Source organism: Gopherus evgoodei, chromosome 1 (genome assembly GCF_007399415.2).
Source record: "Gopherus evgoodei ecotype Sinaloan lineage chromosome 1, rGopEvg1_v1.p, whole genome shotgun sequence".
NCBI classification, from domain to species: domain Eukaryota; kingdom Metazoa; phylum Chordata; order Testudines; family Testudinidae; genus Gopherus; species Gopherus evgoodei.
In genome coordinates this window covers 171,763,742-171,780,448 of record NC_044322.1, presented here as the reverse complement: position 1 = coordinate 171,780,448, position 16,707 = coordinate 171,763,742, and the positions used below count along the sequence as shown (strand labels likewise).

Here is a 16,707-nt window from a genome sequence, read left to right as displayed (position 1 = left end):
GACTGCAGCCCAGGAGGGAGCAGAACCGTCTGCACTTTCTGTTTTCCCTCGAGGCGAACAGGTCTAACCAGGGAAAGCCCCAGAGCTGGAAAATTGAGCGTACCAAGTCCCATCGGAGGGACCACTCGTGACCCCGGAACGAGCAGTTGAGGGTGTCTGCCAAACCGTTCTGCTCCCCAGGAAAGTAGAACGCCGTCAGGTGGGTAGCATTGTGGACGCAGAAATCCCACAGCGCGAGGACTTCCCTGCACAGGGGAGAGGAGCGTGCACCCCCGTTTGTTGATATAAAAGACTGCCGATGTGTTGTCTGAGAGGACTGAAACACATCTGCCGGTCAGGTGGGACCGGAAGGTTAAACAAGCCAGGCGAACCGCTCTCAGCTCCCTGACATTGATATGCAACTTAAGGTCCTCCGGGAACCACAAGCCCTGCGTCCTGAGGTGTTCCAGGTGCGCTCCCCAACCCTGATCTGAGGCATCCGCTATCAGAGAGAGGGAGGGTTGAGGAGCAGTGAAGGGGACACCCATGCACACTTTCTGCGGGTTGAGCCACCACCACAGTGAGCTTAGCACCAAAGTGGGGAATGGACACCACTGAGTCCAAGAGGTCCCTGGCCGGGCAATATACTGTCGCTAACCAGGACTGTAGCAGGCGAAGCCGGAGTCTGGCATGGTCTACTACATAGGTGCATGCCGCCATGTGACCCAACAGCCGGAGGCAAACTCGCACCATGGTAATCAGGGAGCGGTGCAGTCCGAGGATGAGCTCAGAGATCGCACAAAACCTGGATTCTGGCAGGTACGCTCTGGCATGGGTGGAGTCCAGAACTGCTCCTATGAACCCTATTCGTTGCGCCGGAGACAGGGTGGACTTGGCTTCATTCAAGAGGAGGCCGAGATTGAGAAAGGTCTGCCTGATGAATGACACCTGGGTCTCTTTGCAGTGGCCCTTTATGAGCCAGTTGTCCAGGTAGGGGAATACCTGGATGCCCCGCCTGTGCAGGAAGGCCGCCACGACTGCCATGCACTTCGTGAAGACCCTTGGAGCTGCTGACAGGCCAAACGGGAGCACTGTGAACTGCAGATGGGCGTCGGCCATGACAAACCTGAGGTACCAACGGTGTCGGGGAATTATGGCAATGTGAAAATAAGCGTCCTTTAAGTCGAGGGCAGCATACCAATCTCCTGGATCCAGGGAGGGAATAAAGGAGGACAGGGAGACCATGCGGAACTTGAGCTTTCGCACAAACCTGTTCAGCCGCTGCAAGTCTAAGATGGATCTCAGGCCCCCTTTCACCTTCAGTATTAGGAAATATCGGGAGTAGAAGCCTTTGCCCCTGAGCACCTGGGGGACTTCCTTCACTGCCCCTGCCTCCGCGAGAGACTTCACTTCTTGAGTTAGAAGTTGCTCGTGAGATGGGTCCCTGAAGAGGGACGGGGAGGGGGGCTGGTGGGGCAGGAGGGAAGAGAACTGGATAGAATACCCCCTCTCAACTGTGCAGAGCACCCAGCTGTCCGACGTGATTTGGGACCAGGCACAGTAGAAGGGGGACAGACATGACCCAAAAGGTAGAGGTAGACGGATCCAGAGTCTCGATAGGTAGGTCGCCCTTGACTGTAACATCAAATAGGGGGTCTAGGCCCCGATGGTGGTCTCGATTGACCGGACACCTAGCTGGAGGGGTGGCGTTGGTGACGCCTCCTGCCATTTCTGCCCCGCCTGCGCCCCAGCTCCTGGTGAGTCTGAGGCCGGTAGGGACGTAGGCCCATCTGCAGCCTAAACTGCCTGCGTTGGATCGCTGGGGTATGCAAGCCCAGCAAGTGAAGCGTAGCCCGCGAGTCCTTTAGGCTATGCAGATGTTTGTCCATCTTTTCTGAAAATAACATCCGCCTCTCAAAGAGGAGGTCTTGAATGGTCTGCTGGCAGGCCCGAGACCTGGAGCCAGGGCCCCCACGCATGATCAGGCCCGTGGCCAAGGTGCGCGAGGCTGAGTCCGCCGCATCTAAGGCAGCCTGGAGGGAGGCTTGGGAGATCAGCTTTCCCTCCTCCATTAGGGCCGAAAACTCTGATCTCGAGTCCTGGGGAAGGAGCTTCGTAAACTTCGACATGGCTGAACACGTTATGAACATATCAGCTTATAATTGCCTGTTGGTTGGCAATGCAGAGCTGTAGGCCTGCCGTGGAGTACACTTTTCTACCAAAGAGGTCGAGTCTTTTAGTGTCCCTGCTCTTTGGTGTTGACCCCTGAAACCCTTGACGCTCTCGCTGGTTGGCCGCATCCACCACCGCGGAGTCCGGGGGGAGAGGGGGTGTACAAGTGTTCGTGCCCTTTACATGGGACAAAATAGTGCTGCTCCGTTCTCTTGGCAGTAGGGGCCAGTGAGGCTGGCGTTTGCCATAAGGTGCAGGATGTATCCGCTATAGCCTTTATCAGTGGGAGAGCCACCCTGGATGGCCCTGAGGGAGCCAGGATGTCTACTACAGGGTCCACGTCCACCTCAATTTCCTCAGCCTGGAATGTGAGGCTCTGAGCTGCTCACTGGAGCAATTGTTGGAGGATTCGAGTGTCCATGCCCGAGACCACTTTGTCCAGGGAGGAAGACGAAGAAATTACATCGATCGGCCCTTCCTCTGGTGCATGCGGCCCTTCAAGGTCCTGTGGCACACGGTACTGTGGTTGCGGTGCCAGTTCCGATTCTAAATGCGGCACTGTGACTGTTACCGGGGTCGCCAGTGAGCAGCTTGGCGTATCGGGCGGTGCCTGCGGAGCCCGAACTGAAGCCGCTGCCGATGCTGCTGCCTGGCTAGGGGGTGCTGAACTTGGATATGGCACACCCCTGCCCGGCGACGGTGCCGGTGGAGGAGCAGCTGCGCCAGGGCCACCGACGCAGAGGAGACCGAGGCCGACCTCGATCAAGGACCAAACGCCTGGCCTACCGACTGGTGGTAGGCCCAGGGGGTCCAAAACGGCCACTGCTAGGGCGGCTGCCATTGCTGCTGCCACTGTGGGTAACTCTGGTGGCTCACCACCAAAACCGATCTCCTGCTCCGCGAGCGGCTAGAGTGGCAGGAGTCTGCCTCTGAGGCCTGGTCTACACTACGCGTTTATACCGATTTTAGCAGCGTTAAACCGATTTAACACTGCACCCGTTCACACAACGAGGCCCTTTATATCGATAAAAAGGGCTCTTTAAATCAGTTTCTGTACTCCTCCCCGACGAGAGGAGTAGCACTGAAATTGGTATTTCCATATCAGATTAGGGTAGTGTGGCCGCAAATCGATGGTATTGGCCTCCGGGTGGTATCCCACAGTGCACCACTGTGACCGCTCTGGACAACAATTTAAACTCTGATGCACTGGCCAGGCAGACAGGAAAAGCCCCGTGAACTTTTGAATTTCATTTCCTGTTTGGCCAGCGTGGAGTACTCACCAGCACAGGTGACCATGCAGAGCTCATCAGCACAGCTAACAATGCAGTTTCCTGAGAATCGAAAAAGAGCTCCAGCATGGACCGCATGGGAGATACTAGATCTGATCGCTGTATGGGGAGAAGATTCAGTGCTAACAGAACTCCGTTCCAAAAGACGAAATGAAAAAACATTTGAAAAAATTTCCAAGGCTATGATGGAGAAAGGCCACACCAGGGACTCAGTGCAGTGCAGAGTGAAAGTTAAGGAACTCAGACAAGCCTACCAGAAAACCAAAGCAGCAATCGGAAGGTCCGGGGCAAGGGCGAAAACATGCCGCTTCTACGCTGAGCTGCATGCAACTCTAGGGGGGTCCGCCACCACTACCTCACCCCTGTCCGTGGATTCCGAGGTGGGGGTGGTAATCTCAGCCATGGCTAAGGATTCTGGGGACGGGGAAGATGATGAGGAGGAAGAGGACGAGCTTGCAGAGAGCACACAGCACTCCGTTCTCCCCAACAGCCAGGCGCTTTTTCTCACCCAGACGGAATTACCCTCCCAGCCCTCCCAAGCCAGTAGCCCAGACAATGAAGCCATGGAAGCGACCTCTGGTGGGTTTACCTTTGTAAATAAAAAACATGGTTTAAAAGCAAGCATTTTTTAATGATTGATTTGCCCTGAGGACTTGGGATGCATTCGCAGCCAATACAGTTATTGGAAAAGTTTGTTAACATGTCTGGGGATGGAGCGGAAATCCTCCTGGGACTTCTCCATGAAGCTCTCCTAGAGGTACTCCAAAAGCCTTTGCAGAAGGTTTCTGGGCAAGGCAGCCTTATTCCTTCCACCATGGTAGGACAATTGACCACACCATGCATGTAGCAAATAATCTGGTATCATTGCATGACAAAGCCTAGCTGTGTATGGTCCTGGTGATTACTGGCATTCAAGCAACATCCGTTCTTCATCTTGCAGTGTTATCCTCAGGAGAGTGATATCATTCATGGTAACCTGGCTGAAATTCAGGAATTTAATTAAGGGGACAGAGATGGCCATTCCTACTGGGCTGTTTGCCTGTTGCTTAAAAGAAATCCTTCCTTGCAGGTAGCCAAGCGGGGAGAGGGGAGGATAGGGGAGGTAATGGCGCCGAGCTTTTTCACATTTGGCTAGCAGGGATCTTCCCTGCTACCAGCCATGCGGTGGGGGAGGAAGGGGGGTGATTAGCAGTGATCTTCCATGATACCAGCCACGCGGTGGGGGGAGGGGTAAAGCGATCATCACAGAGAATTGGATGGGGAAGTGGTTTGTGCTGCTGCATGTTAACAGGAAAAAAGCAGCACTGAACGGGCTTTGCTTGGTATTTGGGAAAGAAGGGCACTGTGTATATGAAGGCTGCAGAAGCCGAAAGACAGTGGCTTACCATGGCCGCATGCAAGCTGAATTCTGCTGCCCAGACCTGCTTCTGTGAGATCTCTAACACCAAAGCCGCAGGCACTCAATATTAAGATGCAAAATGCGACCTTGTAGTGAAATCATATATGCTATGTAAGGTGAATAGTGTTGTTCACTGTGAAAGAGTATAACCATTGTTCTGTAAAATGTATCTTTTTAAATTCCTCTCTCCCTTTTTTACCTCTATCATGCAGCTGCAAATTTTTCAAGCCTCCCTACTCCATCCCGAAGGCTATCTCAGATAAGGCGGAGGAAAAAAAAGACGCGAGACGAATGTTCTCGGAAATCATGGAAGTAACCCGCAATGAAAGAGCTCATCTTGAATGAGTGGAAGGACATGGTATCAAATTACAGGAAAGATGCCAGTGAACGTGAGGACAGGAGGGACCAGCGTGAGGAGAGAAGAGAAGCTCAAGATGAGAGGTGGTGGCAGGAAGATCAGAAGTGTAGGCAGGAAGATCAGCGGTGGCGGGATGCAACACTGGGGCTGCTGTGTGATCAAACTGACATCCTCCGACGTCTGGTGGAGCTTCAGGAAGAGCAACAGAGTCACAGAGTGCAGCTGCAGCCCCTGTGTAACCACCCTCACCACTCACCATGTTCCATATCTTCCTCACCCAGACATGTAAGAACGCGTGGGGGAAGGTTTCGTGCACCTGCCCACTCCACCCCCGTGGACAGCCCAACCAAAAGGCTGTCATTACTCTGAAATGTTTTTAGTGGCCTTTTCCTTCCCTCCTATCCTCCTCCCAAACCACACCTGGGATACCTTGTCGGTTCTCTCCCTCTTTTTATAATGACTTTTTAATAAAGAATACATGATTTTTAAATGATAGTGACTTTATTTCCTTAAGCAAGCTGTAATTGAAGGGGGAAGGTGGGTTGCTTATAGGGAATGAGTCAATCAAGGGGGGCAGTTCATCAAGGGGAAACACACACAACAGTCACACCGTAACCTGGCCCATGATGAAACTCGTTTTCAAAGCTTCCCTGATGCGCACCCCTTCGTGCTGTGCTCTTCTAATCGCCCTGGTGTCTGACTGCACGTACTCAGCGGCCAGGTGATTTGCCTCAGCCTCCCATCCAGCCATAAAGGTCTCCCCCTTACTCTCACACAGATTGTGGAGCACACAGCAAACAGCAATAACAATGGGGACACTGGTTTGGCTGAGGTCTGAGCAAGTCAGTAATGTGAGCCAGCGCGCCTTTAAACAGCCAAATGCACATTCTACCACCATTCTGCACTTGCTCAGCCTGTAGTTGAACAGCTCCTGACTACTGTCCAGGCTGCCTGTGTATGGCTTCATGAGCCATGGCATCAAGGGGTAGGCTGGGTCCCCCAGGATAACTACAGGTATTTCAACATCCCCAACTGTTATTTTCTGGTCCGGGAAGTAATTCCTTGCTGCAGCCGTTTAAACAGAGTAGTGTTCCTGAAGACGTGAGCGTCATGAACCCTTCCTGGCCATCCCACGTGGATGTTGGTGAAACGTCCCTTGTGATCCACCAGTGCTTGCAGCACCATCGAAAAGTACCCTTTGCGGTTTACATACTAGGTGCCCTGGTGCTCCGGTGCCAAGATAGGGATATGGGTTCCATCTATCCCCCCGCCCCCCCACAGTTAGGGAATCTCATTGCAGCAAAGCCATCCCACTATGGGAAGAACAGAACAACACACAAGCCTGCACATTTCCCAGAGTCGCAACCTTTTGTAGCAGCAGCTTAATGATTGCTTTGGCTACTTGCATCACAGCAGCCCCCATGGTAGATTTTCCCACTCCAAATTGATTCCCGACTGACCAGTAGCTGTCTGGCATTGCAAGCTTCCAGGGGATTATTGCCATTCACTTCTCAACTATGAGGGGTGCTCTCATCTTGGTATTATGACATTTCAGGGCAGGGGAAAGCAAGTCACAAAATTCCATGAAAGTGCCCTTACGCATGCAAAAGTTTCGCAGCCACTGTGAATCGTCCCAAACCTGCAAAACTATGCGGTCTCACCAGTCTGTGCTTGTTTCCCGGGCCCAAAATCGGCATTCATTGGCTAGAACCTGCCCCATTACCAGCAGGACCTCTAAAGTGCAGGGGCCCGCGGTTTGAGAGAATTCTGTGTCCATGTCCACATCACTCTCGTCGCCACTCTGCCGTAGCCATCTCCTCCTCGCCTGGCTTTGCAGGTCCTGGTTCAGCATAGACGCACACCGCTGAATTACTGTGCTTAGTATGGCCATGTGCACTCGACTTTATACAATCTGCTTTACAAAACCGGTTTATGTAAAATCTGAATAATCCCGTAGTGTAGATGTACCCTGAGTCTGAAGTCTCTGAGTATGAGGACCCGGGAGGAGCAGCACTCGGTGCCGCTGGAGATCGGTGCTGAGGCGGCGGGGAGCCCCTTATCTGGTCCAGTGCCGCATTAGCAGCGCGGTGCGGGAGGGAGGCGACAGCATGGCCGGCTTGCCCCTTGATTGTACTGGGGGATGGGCCATGGTAGGCAACTCCCTACGGTGCGGGGAGGCCGGCACCAGGAGTCTCATCAAATCTAAAGCTGCCTCGAACGACTCCGGCGTCAAAGGGAGGCGCAGGTCTCTGCTGAGATCCGGGGATCTAGGCTGGTCCAGACTCGACCGCCCTCTCTGCAGTGCGGGAGTCGACGAGCAGCCGAGGGCTGTAGCCCGGCCTGTCCACTTGCACCCGTGGATGGCGTCGGCCTCGGATCCTGGTGGGGTGACCGTTCCCTCACTGGCTCTCTCTTCTTAGTGGGCACCGGTGGCAGTGAGTGGTGCTGCACCGAAGCCGACTTTCTATGACCCAATTGCGTCTGGTGCCGGGTTTTAGATGACTTGGGCTGGGCCCTAAGTCCTGATGCTGGTGCTGGGGCGCTCTGCACCGAGGAAGACGTGCTGGGCACCGCCTCGGCCGGTTCCAGGTCCGAGAGTGGCCGCAGGGCAGCCTCCATCAGGACGACTAAGTCTTTGAGCTCTGTCTTTGAGAGTTCTCGGGCGGAAGCCTCTGCAGATAGAGCACCGGTCCTTTTGGTGGCTCTCTCCGAGGCACCTCAAACAAGCAGAGTGCGGGTCACTCTTGGGCACGAATTTCCCACAGTCCTTGCAGAGTTTAAACTCAGGGGACCCGGGCATGCCCCAGCGGGTGACGAAAACTTGGGGGGGAACTGTTGTACCAATTATATTAGACCAGTAAAAACCAGCAGGATCTTATTAAAGGGGACAAGACAAAGATGCCACATTTATTATGATAATTTGATTTATGACTACTAACTAATATCTTAATTCTTATACACACACATTATACCTAATACCTATACACACACACACATTCACACACACACATACATATCCATCAGATGTTCTGCAGCTGCTGCATAGTTACCAGTCCTGAAGATAGCTTAAGTTCATAGCTTGATTTTGTAGCTTGGGTTCGTAGCTTGTAGCGGCTAACTGGCCAGGAAAGCCAGGCACAAGGATAAGCTGGATCTCTGTTGGGCAGGCACTGATGTCCTTCCATGTTGGCAGCAGAATGTTACCCAGAGTCTCTGATCTCACCCTTCTTTTTTATAGGCTTTTAGTTTGGATTCAAAGTCTATAGGTCTTGCTGTGTCACGCTGCCTCTGGGTTTAGATTGATCACCCATCAATTGCAGGCGTGACTTTCAGCCTTGAACCTGGCTTTGATCTTCCTTCTGTTGTTCTGTTGTCCTTTTCTTTTTAGGGTGGATGCTTCTTACTTTGTTTAGGGCTGTTGTCTAGGTCTTCAGCCGTTGGTATTTGAACTTTATCTCATCAGGACAGGCTGGGGCTGGAGGTTGATTCCGTCATTCATACATACCTCATTCACACATCTAAACTAAACTAATATGATTACAGCAGGGTTTGCAAAAATGAAGGTTGGAGGAAGCTTTTACAAAATGGAGTGAGTGTTTTAAAATGGGGTTTGAATTACAATATGGAACAGAAGTTACAGTGTAGGCAAGTGTAGTGAATGGTGAACAGAAGTTACATTAATAAAGTGAACAATTAAAAACAATTTCATTTATCAGTTCTACAGAACCCCCCAACTATGAAGAACTACATACAATGATCTAAGTAAACTAACTATAACCCAACCATATACACGGACTATACACAAGGATAGGACGCTGCTAACTTGCTATGCGCAAGAGAAGTTCCAGCTAACCATCACCGGCGGTAAGAAGGAACTGAGGGGGTAGAGGGTCGGTGGGCCCCTTTATAGAGCGCCAGGACCGACCCTACGGACGCTGCTAGAGGAAAATCTTCCAGCTGGCATGCACGTGGCGCATGCACACCTACTTTGAATGGACATGAATAACCATTTGAAGAAGGAAAGCTTGCCGAGGCAAGGAGATGTACCAGCACAGTCACTGGCAGTAAGAAGGAACCAAGGGAGGGGGTGCCAGCAGCGCCCCTTATACCGGCATATACGCACGCCACTCCAGAGGGCACCAGAACCTGTCCCTTATGGATACCACTGAGGGAAAAACTTCTAGCATTGGTGCATATGGAGAGCACATACATATGCACAATGGAATGGACATGAGCAAGCACTCGAAGAAGAACTGAACGTATTCTTAATTAGAATTCAACAGCCTTAATTTATGTGTTTCACCTCTGAAAAACAGAAACCATGGAGGGAAAAAACCAGGATCCAAAAGGCGGGACTAAAGCCAAGAGGCTTCCTATATCACCCAACATTTATTTATTATAACAATAGCATTCAGAAGCCCTGAGATAGATCTGGGGCCCACTGTGGAAGGCACTGTTCAAACACATAGAAAAATATAAAAACATAAGGGCGTCCATACTGTGTCAGATCAATGGTCCATCCAGCACAGGATCCTGTCTTCCGACAGTGGCTAGGGCCAGATGCTTCAAAGGAAATGAACAGAACAGGGGAATTATCGAGTGATGCACCCCGTCATCCAATCCCAACTTCTGGAAATCAGAAGTTTGGGGACACTCCAAGCATGGTGCTGAATCCCTGACGATCTTGGCTAATAACCATTGATGGGTCTATCCTCTATGAACTTTTCTAATTCTTTTTTGAGCCCAGTTATACTTTTGGCCTTCAAAACATCCTCTGGCAACTAGTTCCACATCTTGACTGTGCATTGTGTTTCTTTTAAATCTGCTGTCTAATAATTTGATTGGATGACCCCTGGTTCTTGTGTTATGTGAAGGGGTAAATAACACTTCCTTTTTCACTTTTTCCACCCCATTCTTGATTTTATAGACCTCTATCACATTCTTAGTTGTCTCTCTTCTAAGCTGAACAGTCCCATTCTTTTTAATCTTTCCTCCGATGAAAACTGTTGAAACCCCTAATCATTTTTATTGCCCTTCTCTGTACCTTTTCCAATTCTAATTTATTTTTTTTTGAGATGGGAAGAACAGAACAACACACAATATTCAAGGTGTTGGGGTATCCTGCATGTAAGTAGTGGCATTATGATATTTTCTGTCTCATTATCTATGCCTCTCCTAGTGGTTCCTAACATTGTTAGCCTTTTTGACTGCTGCGGCACATTAAGCAGATGTTTTTCAATAAACTATCCACAATAACTCCAATATCTCTTTCTTGAGGAGTACCAGCTAATTTAAATACCATCATTTTGCATGACCCCTGCCTATTGTTTCACAAACTTTTCTGGCTCCTGGCTCCATGCTCCTTAATCAGAGCCATTGTTATTTGTGGTAGGGGTTATAGTTAAATTATTCTATGCTCCTTTGGTCTGAAAAGAGATACTGCAGTATAAGTGTAAAATAGTTTCTTCAGCTAAATCCTGGTCAACCAGAACAAAACCTGCCCATGCCCTCCTCCAAATTGGCACCACACAGGAAGAGTAGGTTTCCAGACAAGGAATGAGTGAACAGTTACATACTATGATGCCAAAGTTCTTATTTTGACATTGATCAGTAGGGTCACTACCTGGACATCAGGAAAGAAATGGTGAAGCTCCACCTACTGTTCCTCTTCTACCTCCTGACACAAAAAATAAAGGATTGTAGGACTACAGTCCTTCTGCCATCATTCCCATCACTGAATAATTGGTCAAACTTCAGTTGTTCATAGTTTATTTGGAGAAGATTAAGGTTCACACACTAGTTTTTAGCTGCACCATCTTTATACAAAGGCAAACTCCAACTGGAAGTTGGATGTAACTTACTTAGAAGACACTCAATCCAACTTACCGTGGTCCATACAATGACAGTTCCCTGATATTATTTCAAACCCCTTTTATTTTATAGCAGGAGATTTGAGGAATTTCTGAAAAATTAGAGCTGGATGCCTCAAGAATCAGCATGGATTTGGTTCTCCCTATCCCTCTTTTGTAAAACAACTTATTAAAAGTGATCACTTATCTCAGCACCACTTCCAGCCAATGTACTCTTTCAAACAGGAAGGTCACAGAAAGGAATAGAAGGCTGCTGCCGGGAAAAGAATCTCATGGAAATGCTGGAGCTCTGATTTACTGATGGGTAAAAGAACACAGAACTCGAGAATCTTAAAGTCTAAGCACACATGACCTTTCTCTTGCTCCCAAAGATAAAACATTCTCATCATCTTCAATGGTTCAAAATCTAGCACTAAAGAAAAAAAGCTATACCTATATAGATATACTTGTATAAATTTTTCCTGTATATCTAACCAGAAGATGGAAACATTTCTAAGGAAAGACATATCTCCAAGTAAGTGTGTGTATCTATCTATCTACAGCCCCATATAACCTAACTGTTTAAAGAAGTGTTTCTCAACTGGGGGGCTGCGAACGCTGAACCTTTTCAGGGGATTAACAGGGCCCCGCGGTTTCAACCTAGTGCCCTGATGCCCCCCAGAAGGGATAAAGCTGGTGCCTCGCCCCAGCCAAGCCGGGAGCAGCACGGAGCTGAAGCTGGACACCACATGAAGCCGGGAGCAGCCCAGGGCTGGAGCAGGGAGCCACGCGGGAATAGAAGTCAAGCTATGCCTATGCCCAATGCTGCCACGTCCTCCCTCCCAGGACAGAGCCCCAAGTCCCACTGGGCCCTGGAGATTTTAAAGCACGTTGAAGGGGGCCTCAGTAAGAAAAAGGTTGAGAACCCCTGGTCTAAAGGATTGTTGAAATGGACAATACTTGCCAGGAGATATATGAAGATGTAAGAATGTTACATAGTCATCCCTGTTTCCCAAGGAGGAGAGAGTTTTAAATGAACAGATACATATGGAGAGAAAACAGAAATGCAGATTTAAAAATCTACACAACTCACCCAAGCACCTGTAGGGAACCACAATGTGAGGGTGACTCTTGCACTGCTTCCGTCCTCTCTTGCACCAGTTTTGGATTGTCACAGGCTGGTTGGCTTCCACAACATTGGTAATTTGCAATTCAGGATAAACCTAATGTTCAAAATACAAAGAGAACAAATGTAATCAATCAAAGGCATATTTACTGTGTTATTAAATAGTGTTGACATCGATATCACAGAGTGATGTTCAATATCACGCCTTCCTCCATCTGTTGTATATTATGTAACTATCATTCATCAATTCTATTTCAGACAATGAATTTATATTGTTATATGATTCACCCAAGTAGAAGCTATACTCCATTAAGAAAACAAGAACCAATAATTATCAACTATGATTGTGAATGTGGCGATACCCAACTGTCTCTTTTAAAACATTAAATGACTCCCCACCCCTGAATCCATGTCCACCTGAACTGAACATATCAATCCCTGTTCAGCTTAATTTTCCTCAGTTGTCACCAAAAGGGACATCTTTCTGTTTAGCTATAGTGTTCCCTACTGCATGACCAGTTCATCAATCTCCTCTCAAGACTCTGAACTTCCCCTCTTTTCCCAAGTCTAATCATGGACTCATCCTAAACTCAGAGCCCTCCTTTCCCCTAACATTGTTGCATTCAGAAAATCTATTTCTGAATGTCAGCTATCACTTTCTCAATACAGCCCTCATCTGCATCCACAGCAGTTTGCTGAATCACTTATTCATTTGCATGCTTAGATTATTGCTGTTCCCTCCTGACTTTCTTAAATTGCTCATCTCAAAATCCAGTCTGTTCCAAACACTGCAGTGTACTACTCAACCCACACGTGTTGACAGTCATGCTGTTCCAGTCCTGAAAGGAACTACTCAATTACAGTCACTGCCATGATCCCAATCCATCCCCATCTCATTTCTCCTTCAATCCTACACATGCTCTCCCCCTTTTCCTCTTCCATTTCTGGCCACAGCTGCTCTCCGTTGTCAGGGGTCAATTCTTCACTGCCAACCAGCTATATGGAACAGTCTACTCACCTCCCGATAATCTAGTTTCTCCATCCCTTCTTTTGAAAGGAAGTGAAAACTCATCTCTAATGCTGCCTATGATCAGTAATCCATCAACCAGATCCTCACATGGAATTTACTGTACTACTAACTTCCCTTTACTTCTCATCTCATCAACTACTCCAACCTATCCTCAACTCGCTGTAACTGCTGTGCATGAAGATACTTGAAAGAGCATACAGTTTTGGAGCCTTAACATTCTGCCTTCCATAAAGAGAGGTTTTTGTTTTGTTTTTCTGTAGTTAGGATCTCTGTGTGTTGAATGGAATACAACTTGCAGAGCAGGAAACCCTTTGCATGATGGGTGGAGTTATAAAGACGCCTGATTGATATTAAGTTCAATTATCATTTGTATTACTTGCATTCTGGTAGCGCATAGAGACCCAGTCAGAAGCAAGGCCCCATCCTGGTCAGCACTGTGCAAACAGAGTAAAAGATGATCCCTGCCCAAACAATTTACAATCTAATTAAGATAATATGAAACACGTGGGTGCAACAAAGTCAGAACTGTATCTTTAATTAAAGTTGAAATTTAAAAGCATAACATTTAAATGGCAATGATAAGTAGCAACACATTTTTGTGCTCTTTTAAGCTGCTCTGAGATTAACACTACTTGAATTCAAGCAGCGTGGAGGTAGCACATGTATAGTGGAAAGGAGGCATAGGATGCAGTATAAACATCAAATATAGGATTATGGGAATGGGAAGTTCTCTCCTAATGGTAAACTGAAGGAGATTGTAATTGAAATACTATACAGCCACACCCTGGACTGATGTTTAAAACATATTATAAATTACATTTAAATAATTTGTTACATGTAAGCTGTCATAAACAGATAGCTAAAGGTTAACGTCTCTTTTACCTGAAGCACCTGACCAGAGGACCAATCAGGAAACAGGATTTTTTCAACTCTGGGTGGAGGGTTTTTTGTGTGAGAGTCTTTTGTTCTGGGTTGTCTGCCTGTATGCTCTCTCGGATGAGGAGTGATTTCTATTTCCTGCTTTCTAATCTTCTGTTTCCCAGTTGTAAGTACAAAAAGATCAGATAGGATTTATGGTTTTTTTGTATTTACATGTCTATAGTGGCTGGAGTGCTTTAAATTGTATTCTTTTGAATAAGGCTGTTTATTCAATATTCTTTTAAGCAATTGACCCTGTATTTGTCACCTTAATACAGAGAGACCATTTGTATGTATTTTTCTTTTTTTTTTATATAAAGCTTTTTTTTAAGGCCTGTTGGAGTTTTTCTTTAGTGGGGAACTTTAGGGAAATTGAGTCTGTACTCACCAGGGAATTGGTGGGAGGAAGAAGTCAGGGGGGAAATCTGGGTGTGTTAGATTTACTAGCCTAATTTTGCATTCCCTCTGGGTGAAGAGGGAAGTGCTTTTTGTTCCAGGACTGGAATTAGGGAGGGTGGACTCCCTCTGCTTAGATTCACGGAGGTTACTTCTGTGTATCTCTCCAGGAGCACCTGGAGGGGGGGGGAAGGGAAAAGGTTTATTTCCCTTTGTTGTGAGACTCAAGGGATTTGGGTCTTGGGGTCCCCAGGGAAGGTTTTTGGGGGGACCAGAGTGCCCCAAAACACTCTAATTTTTTGGGTGGTGGCAGCAGTACCAGGTCCAAGCTGGTAACTAAGCTTGGAGGTTTTCATGCTAACCCCCATATTTTGGACGCTAAGGTCCAAATCTGGGACTAGGTTTTGACATGATGGCAGCAGTGGGAAAGATAGAATCCAGAAGCCAGTAGGAATATTATATTTTTCTTTTCTCTGCTAGGGGCTTTTTAGCAGAGAGGGTTTGGTTTTCAAAGGCACCAGAGAGAATTTTTTTTTCTGCTCTCTCTGGCAGTTTTTGGCTTGCATATTAAGCAAGGAACCATTAAGCTGTGACAAACAGGTCTTTTGTGACAATAGCACTCCCATTGACAGTCATTACCAGCATTATACTCATGCAAATAAAGTGGTTTTTCTGGTTTACTCTACATTGAAAAAATTAGCTAGACAAAGAAAGGGAAAAAGGCACTGTTGCAGACCCCAGGAGACAACAGAGCCTGCAGTTCAGAAGACAAACACCGTAGGGCACCCCAACACAAGAAAACAGGAACCATGACTTCTAAGGCAAAAATTGAGGCCGAAGACCAATTCAAAGACGCGGAACACAGGCGAGAGATGGAAAAAAACAAACAGGAACTAGAAATAAAACAAAAACAGATGGAGATGAAAGAAAGAGAAGAACAGATCAAACAGGCAGCCCATAAAAGAGAACAAGAAGCCAAAAATGCAGCCCACCACAGAAAACTAGAAGAAGAAGAGGTGGCCCACCGCCGAGACATGGAAAAACAACAAAAAGAAAATGAAGAGAAGGAAAAACAGAAAAAACATGAACTGGACTTAGCGCAAGCTGGACTGCATGCGCCAGCCAATCCTAACAACCCTTCGCCAATTATTGTTCCACAGCACAGGAAATTTCCCACCTACAAGGCAGGTGATGACACCGAGGCCTTCTTGGAAAATTTTGAAAGAGCCTGTCATGGGTACAGCATCCCTGAAGACCAGTACATGGTAGAATTGAGGCCACAGCTCAGTGGACCTTTAGCAGAGGTGGCAGCTGAAATGCCTAAGGAGAACATGAACAACTATAAACTTTTTCAAACCAAGGCCAGATGCAGAATGGGGATAACCCCGGATCATGCCCGTCGGCATTTCAGAACCCAAAAGTGGAAACCAGATGTGTCATTTCCCAAACACGCCTACTACGTTGGGAAAAATTATGAGGCCTGGATATCAGGACACAATGTTAAATCCTTGGAAGAACTGCACCTCCTCATACAAATGGAGCAGTTCTTGGATGGTGTTCCTGAGGACATAACACGGTACATACAAGATGGAAAACCCAAAAATCTTGCTGAGGCGGGGAGACTGGAGCCAGATGGATGGAAGTGGCAGAAAGCAAGAAAGCTACGGTCAAGAGGAATGAATACCCCAGGGGGCACCCCGACCATAAACCCTACAACCGAGGACAGCCAAAGACCCCACATACAACCCAAGTAAAGCCACAGACGCCCTATTCTTCCACCTCACCAGTCTCCAGCAACTCACCTCGGCCCAGTGACCCATCAGATGGCAGATGCTTTAAGTGTAATGAACTGGGACATATCAAGGCCAACTGTCCAAAGAACCCCATCCGAGTGCAGTTCATTACACCACCATCACACCAAAGATCCCCAGGCCCAGATGCCTCTCAAATACCCTTGGAGCGAAGGGAAAATTTGAGAGTGGGTGGAAAGAAGGTTACTGCGTGGAAAGACACGGGGGCACAAGTGTCAGCTATCCACCAATCCTTCGTAGACCCCAAATTCATCAACCTAAAGGCCCAAGTGACAATTTACCCCTTCATGTCACAAGCTGTAGACTTGCCTACAGCTGAACTGCCTGTCCAGTACAAAGGCTGGTCAGGAATGTGGACTTTTGCAGTCTATGACAATTAT

General features: G+C 47.9%; 1 protein-coding gene across 1 annotated transcript in view; it reads right to left on the bottom strand.

The window, feature by feature from the left end:
* The window catches only part of APP (amyloid beta precursor protein), a 360,227-nt gene that overhangs the window by 200,285 nt on the left and 143,235 nt on the right, over positions 1 to 16,707 (bottom strand). The window contains 1 exon segment of the mRNA XM_030579633.1: positions 12,140 to 12,269. Coding sequence (XP_030435493.1) covers positions 12,140 to 12,269 — 130 coding nt within the window.